Here is a 7,102-nt window from a genome sequence, read left to right as displayed (position 1 = left end):
GCCAGAGTCTGGGGGAGCCCAGCTAGTAGATTTTGTGTGCTCCTGCCCCACGGTGGGACAGTGGGGGGCTGAAGCACCAGCCTGGGATCTCCAATGCTGGGGGGGGGGGGACCCCTAAGCCTCAGGGACTGGATCCAGGCAAGCTGCATCCAGCTCGCAGGCCTAAGATTCCCCACCCTTGGTTTACAGTTTGGTTCAATAGCTCTTAGCACACCATTGTACAAATTATTCCAGCACCCCTGCTGGCATGGAGAAAGTAGATGAAGTGCTATATACTTCTCATAACACAAGAACTAGGGGTCACCAGATGGAATTAAAGGGCAGCAAGTTTAAAACAAATGAAAGCAAGTATTTCTTCACATAAACACACAGTCAACCTGTGGAAATCCTTGCCAGACAATGTAGTTTAGGCTAAGATTATAACAGAGTTAAAAAAAAGCTAGATAAATTCATGGAGGATAGATCCAGCAATTACTATTAGCAGTGATGAACAGGAATAGTGTCCCTAGCTCTATTTACCAGAAGCTTGGAATGGGTGACAGGGGATGGATCATTTGATGAATGCCTCTTCTGTTGAAGCCTTGTAAAGCACCTAGCCCTGGCCACTGTCGGAAGACAGGACACTGGGCTAGATGGACTTTAGGTCTGACCCAGACTCGCCACTTTTAACTGTCATCTCTTGTTTTATATGTACCCTATAAGCTCTCTGGGGCATAGGCTGTCTTTTTAGTCCATTTTTGTAAATAATTTAGCATAGCAGGGTCCTGGGTCATGATTAGGTCTTGCAAGTAGGTGCTTCCATGATACAAATGATAGATAACCATTAGTCAACTTGACCCATTTGCTCATGTGTGATGTCCACCTCATGGAGGTATAGTGAAGTGTAGCCTATTTAATATCTGTAGAGAGTCTTGTTTGAAAGGTGCTATATAATTAAGTCCAAACTATGAATTCTCAATTTAGAGGTGAGATTCCTGTGTTATGTTTAACTCTTCTGGCTGTAAAATGCCCCTGTTGTAGAAGAGGACTCTTATCTGATGTAGTACTGATTTAATAGTTCTAAGTCAGCCACCTTCCCAACACTGTGCCCTATATAGCACTAGGGGCCGAGGCCAGAATAGGTCAGTGGAAAGATGACTTAAAGCTTATGTACTACAGCTGAAACAAAGAACATAGTTATGTGGTTTTAAAATTTTATTTTGCCCCAATCTGCTTCATTCATTTAAACAAGCATTTGAACTGCATCAAACTTTGTTTGGTTACAAGATTTCTCAAGACAATGAGTTTTACTATTTTGATAGACTTTGGGTGAGTTTCTTTGAGAGAAGTCCTCAGTCTTCCTCTCTTCTCTCTCAGAACGTTTTTGGATAAAATCTTACATCTGGAAGCAGAGAGACTCTTTCGGTTTCATTTGAAAATGACCTTCAAATAGTCACTCAGGCCTACATTTTCAGCAGAATTGCCAACCCCAAGTGTTCAAAAATCACAAGTGAGGCCTCTCAAAATCTGTGATCAGCTGAAAAATCACAAGTTTTAAAAAAACATGTCAGGCCCTTTTTATTTGCCTTTCAGTTTGAGTGTTTAAGTTACATTTGGATCACATTTTAAAGTGTTTCTTCATAGTCATGAGGGCCAGAAATTTTTTTTGTTAACATGAAATCTTAGATTCTAAGTTATTCCCTTGGCAGCTGATGCTTTAAGAAAAACACCACCCGGAGAAATAGCTACCCACTAATGTTTTGGGTGCCTTGATTTTAAGGTGACCAACTTTGGAAACTCTTTCCATTTTCAGAGGCAATGAGCAATCAAACCACAACTCCAATTTGAGCCCAGATCTATACTGCAAACCTATGTCAGTACAACTGTGTCACTCAGGTATTTTCCCCATGTCTGAATGATGCAGTTATACCCAACAAAATCCCAGTGTAGACATGCCATGTTGATGAGAGGGCTTCTGTAACCATAAGTACTATCTTCACTATAGACTGATGCACAGCTGCACCAACCAGTGTAAGTGTAGACATACATGAAGTGACAGACTTTTGGGGTGTTCAGCACCTCTGCACTTGAGTTGTCTTACGCTGGTCAGCCAAAAACTTAGGTCACTCAAAATCAGGACTACTTTCTAAGATGTTGTCTCTTCAGCCCTGGAATGCCCCCTTCCTGCTGATGTCTCACCCACTGTTAGCTACTCCACCACTTTGTGTTAGGACCCACATCTCTCCCACACAGCATCATCCTCGCCTCTGTGTACTGCCCTTCCATGGTACCCTCACACTCGGAGGTCCCAGGGAACCACCCCAATTCTCTATACCCACCTTGCCTGATAGTAGGAGTGGACTTGCTGCCTTGTTCTATCCTGGCTGCCTCCCTAATTGCCTCAGGCCTTAGAGCAAGGCCTCACCCTGGGAGTTTGCCTGGCCAGAGCTCCCCAGCCCTGCCTGCCTGCACCTCTAGCTTCTCTGACAGTTTGGTCCCACTAACTGCACAGCTGGAGCAAGAGTGAATAAATGCCCCCTGCTTCCAGGAGTCCTTATTTATACAGCCCCAGGTGGGCTCTAATTGGCTGTATCTTCATCAGCTGCTTACTCCACAGTCCCAGCCCTCTCCCAGGACTGGATTTAACCTTTCTTTAGCCTGTGTGGGGCAGATGCCCCCTCACACAGACTAGCAAAGTGAGTGGCAAGGTGGGCAACTGGAATACCAAATTAGCTAACTACATTGAGGCAAAACTACATTGTCACCTGGACTTCTTGTAAAAAATTTTTTTTTTTTATAGTGAAGACATAGCTTCTTTAGGGGCCTATCTCTGGCATGCAGCCCTACAGATTTCAGTGCCTGTATCTGTCCGCTTGGTCATGAAGGACTGTGTCATTTGTATTTCTTTTTGCAACATGAGTATCAATGACATTTCATCCCTCCACGTCATTCATGGTGCAGACTTTTAACAGTTTTACCTAACACTTCACACTCAGACAATCCCAGCAGTAGAGAACAAAGCCCAGCACTGGAAGGTGGGTGTGGTAGGAATCCTTACTGGAAAGAGTTTCAATGCGCACAAAACAGATATCAGACAGTATCACAAAGAAAAAACAGTTTCTTGCCATTTCAACCAGAAAGGACATTGTCTCAATGACTTGTATACCTGCATCCTGATTCAAAGACATTTTAACACAAGACTTGAAAGAGAAACCTCTGAACTGTCATTCATGCTTAAATTTGACACTTTACGCCTGGGTCTCAACAAAGATGCTAATTACCTTACCCATTACAAACACAGCTTCCCCAATTATCACCTCTAATATAATTAGCTCACAGACATTAACCTCCCCTCCCCAACCCCCTCTGTTCTGAAATTTGATTTGTCCTTTTTATATGTGTTTGCTTTTTTTGATTATAGCCCTTTGGTATATATGGTCATGACAATTTTCTTCCACAATTTGATCTGAGGAAGTGGGTCTGGCCCACGAAAGCTAATAAACCATCTTGTTAGTCTTTAAAGTGCTACATAGTCCTGTTTTTTGTTTCAGCTAGACTAGACTAACATGGCTACATCTCTATTACTATTCTGCCTTTTTAGGGGGTGGTTAATGGGTATGAAGTCCCCCTTTGCTCTCTGAGGGAAATACGAGCAGGTAAGGAGAGGAAGATCAAGTGTTACACTTTCTAGAGTGGGTGGTGGGGCACAGATGAGAGGGCATCCACCCATCTGCTGTAAAGTTGAGAGGTGATTACATACAGGCTGTGTCTAGACTGGCAAGTTCTAGATTGGCATGGACACTTTTCTGCAAAAAGTGCTTTTGCGGAAAACAGTCCATGCCAATCTAGACTCTCTTTTCCACAAATGCTTTTAACAGAAAACCTTTCCGTTAAAAGCATTTGCGGAAAATCATGCCAGTCTAGACACAGCCACACAGTACAAAACAGGAAGTGGCTGTCTAGAAAGAAGTACTGCAGAAAGGGATCTAGGGGATCATAGTGGATCACAAGGTAAACATGAATGAGTGGTGTGACACTTGCAAAAAAAAAAAAGCAAACATGATTCTGGGATGCATTAACAAGAGCATTGTGAACAAGATACAAGAAGTAATTCTTCCACTCTATTCTGTACTGACTAGGCCTCTTCTGGAGTGTTTGTGTCCAGTTCTGGGCACCACATTTCAAGAAAGATGTGGAGAACTTGGAGAGGGTCTAGAGAAGAACAACAAAAATGATGCAAGGTCTAGAAAACATGACCTGTGAGGGAAGACTGCAAGAATTAGGTTTGTTTAGTTTAGAAAAGAGAAGACTGAGAAGGGACATGATAGCAGTTTTCAAGTACCTAAAAGGGTGTTACAAAGGAGGAGGGGGAAATATTCTCCTTAACCTCTGATGACAGCACAAGAAGCAATGGGCTTAAATTATAGCAAAGGAGTTTTAGATTGGACATTAGCAGGGCTCGACAAACTATAGAATCTACTCGCCCATGGTGACTAGATTTCAGCTGCATGCCCCATTTACCGGCGATGTGCGTATGCGCAATGCGGCTCTTGACCATGCACAGTGTGGGGCTGGCAAGCGGCTTTCGCCACCGTTTGTCAAGCCCTGGACATTAGGAAAAACTTCCTGTCAGGATGGATAAGTACCGGAATAAACTGCCTCTGGAGGTTGTGGAATCTCCGTCATTGGAGGTATTTAAGAGCAGATTACATAAACATCTGGCAGGAATGACCTGTCCTAGATGATGCTTGGACCTGCTGTGAGGGCAGGAGCCTGGACTTGACCTGTTGAGGTCCCTTCCAGTCCTAGTATCCTATGGTTAGGTGAGAGGAGGTCTCCCTACACAATGTGTGTGTTGGGGGTAACTGACAAGAAATCCTGCTTCCAGGTATTTGGATTTATTGTGTTTTTTTCTGGGTGGCGGAGGTGGGGGGGGGGGGGGAAGGTCCATTGGTTGCCAAGTCCCTGGGCATTGAGATTAATGGAGAAGACCCTCCCCTTCCAGTCTCTGGGCTCAATGTGTGTATGGGGATGTCACGGACAGCAGCGCCCCCTACTCCCAGGGCTCGTGTATATGTTGGGGAGCCCCCATACTCTATGGGTTCCTTGTGTATATGAGGGGTGGGGGAGAGACACCTGTATTCCCAGGGCTCCTTGTGTACGTGGAGGGTCACCAAGCAGAGCCCCCTCCCTTGGCTCACTATTACTATGAAGGGGTCACTGAGGGGACCCCTCCTGCCCGGGCTCGCTGTGCATATATGGGGATCACTGAGGGAAGCCCCCATGTACTCCCAGGGCTTCTTGTGTATAGGGGGAGTCACTGAAGGGAGCCCCCCAGAGTCCTAGGGCTTCTGTATGTGGCCGTCCACCCCCTTCCCCAGGGCTCGCTGTGGGTATGAAGGGGTCACTGTGGAAAGTCTCCCCCCCACTCCAAAGAATTGTGTACACGGGGGGGGGTCTCTCAGAGGAGCTCTCCACAGTCCCAGGACTCCTCGTGTATGTGGGTCACCCCCCTTCCCCGGGGTTCCCTGTGGGTGTGAAGGGGTGACTGAGGGAAGCCCCCCCACTCCAAAGAATTGTGTACATGGGGGGGGGTCTCTCAGAGGAGCTCGCCACAGTCCCAGGACTCCTCGTGTATGTGGGTCACCCCCCTTCCCCAGGGCTCGCTGTGGGTGTGAAGGGGTCACTGAGGGAAGCCCCCCCCCCCCACTCCAAAGAATTGTGTACATGGGGGGGGGTCTCTCAGAGGAGCTCGCCACAGTCCCGGGACTCCTCGTGTACGTGGGTCACCCCCCTCCCCCAGGGCTCGCTGTGGGTGTGAAGGGGTCACTGAGGGAAGCCCCCCCCACTCCAAAGAATTGTGCACGCGGGGCCTGAGGGGACTCTGGGCGGGCAGGGGGTGGGGCCGGGCGCTGGCCGCCCGTTGCTCCCCCCCCCGCCCGCTGGCGGCGCGAGCCAGTAGCGCGCTTGGGCGGGCTGGCGGGAGGCGGGGGTGGGCGCCGAGCCGGGGCTGCCGGGCGGCGATTTGCATGCGAGGCAGACTGGGAACGAGCCGGGGCGGCCGCCTGTCGGCGCGCGCAGAGCGGGGGCCGGCGGAGGGGCGGGCGGGCCAAGTCGGGGCGAAGTTTGCCGGGGCTGCGAGCGACGCCAGGCGCCAGCCCCGCTGCCCTCGGCCCGGGAGGGGCCGCGCCGCCGAGCCGAGCGGGGACGCGGGCGGGCTGCGAGCCGGCCGCCGAGCCAGCATGTCCTCCATCCTGCCCTTCACTCCCCCCATCGTCAAGCGGCTGCTGGGCTGGAAGAAGGGGGAGCAGAACGGGCAGGAGGAGAAGTGGTGCGAGAAGGCGGTGAAGAGCCTGGTGAAGAAGCTGAAGAAGACGGGGCAGCTGGACGAGCTGGAGAAGGCGATCACCACGCAGAGCATCAACACCAAGTGCATCACCATCCCCAGGTAGGGGCGGGGGGGGGCGCCTCTCTGGGCTCCCACCCACAGGCTAAATCGGGGGGGGGGACACGGAGGCTTGCACCCTTGCGGAGATGCTCCCCCCCCAGATCGATGTGCATGTGCACAGGAGCCCGGGGGGGGCGCACAGGGAGACGTGTCCAGGCAGTGGGGATGAGCCCCTTCCTGCACGCCTGGGGTCCCATGCAGAGACACCTGTGCACCCTGAGAGGGGGCAGGCACAGGTCAGGCACATGCATCTGACGAAGTGGGTCTTTGCCCACGAAAGCTTATGCTCCTACACTTCAGTTAGTCTATAAGGTGCCACAGGACTCCTCGCCGCATGGGCCATACGTTCACCTAGAGCCCGCGGGGGAGACCGGTGAAGTCATTCACTTGCAGAGGTAAGGACTGGACGTCCACAAGAGACACGCGTCAACAGAGGGACGCCCATGAATAAAGACGCACAGACCTGCAAGCACACGGAGATGTGAAGACCCATATATATACCCATTGGAACATGCCTGACTGACACACATGTACCTGTAAATAGACGCAGGCAGATGTGTGCCCCCACACACGTTTGTGTGCGTATTATAGACATTAAGCATACACATGGGGACTCGGAAAAGCCATAACCATTAAAGGCTTGTGTTAGAGGAATTTTGCTTTTCTCTCTGGCCA

General features: G+C 49.8%; 1 protein-coding gene across 1 annotated transcript in view; it reads left to right on the top strand.

Annotated features, from left to right (window-relative positions):
- The first annotated feature begins 6,015 nt into the window (after window positions 1–6,015).
- SMAD3 (SMAD family member 3) overlaps window positions 6,016–7,102 on the top strand; it is a 106,441-nt gene continuing 105,354 nt past the window's right edge. Inside the window, exon 1 of the mRNA XM_006132066.3 lies at window positions 6,016–6,427. Coding sequence (XP_006132128.3) covers window positions 6,222–6,427 — 206 coding nt within the window. The 5' untranslated portion in view covers window positions 6,016–6,221. The remainder of the gene's footprint in view (window positions 6,428–7,102) is intronic.

This window comes from Pelodiscus sinensis, chromosome 14 (genome assembly GCF_049634645.1).
Source record: "Pelodiscus sinensis isolate JC-2024 chromosome 14, ASM4963464v1, whole genome shotgun sequence".
In the NCBI taxonomy this organism is placed as follows: domain Eukaryota; kingdom Metazoa; phylum Chordata; order Testudines; family Trionychidae; genus Pelodiscus; species Pelodiscus sinensis.
This window is presented reverse-complemented; position numbering and strand designations above follow the sequence as displayed.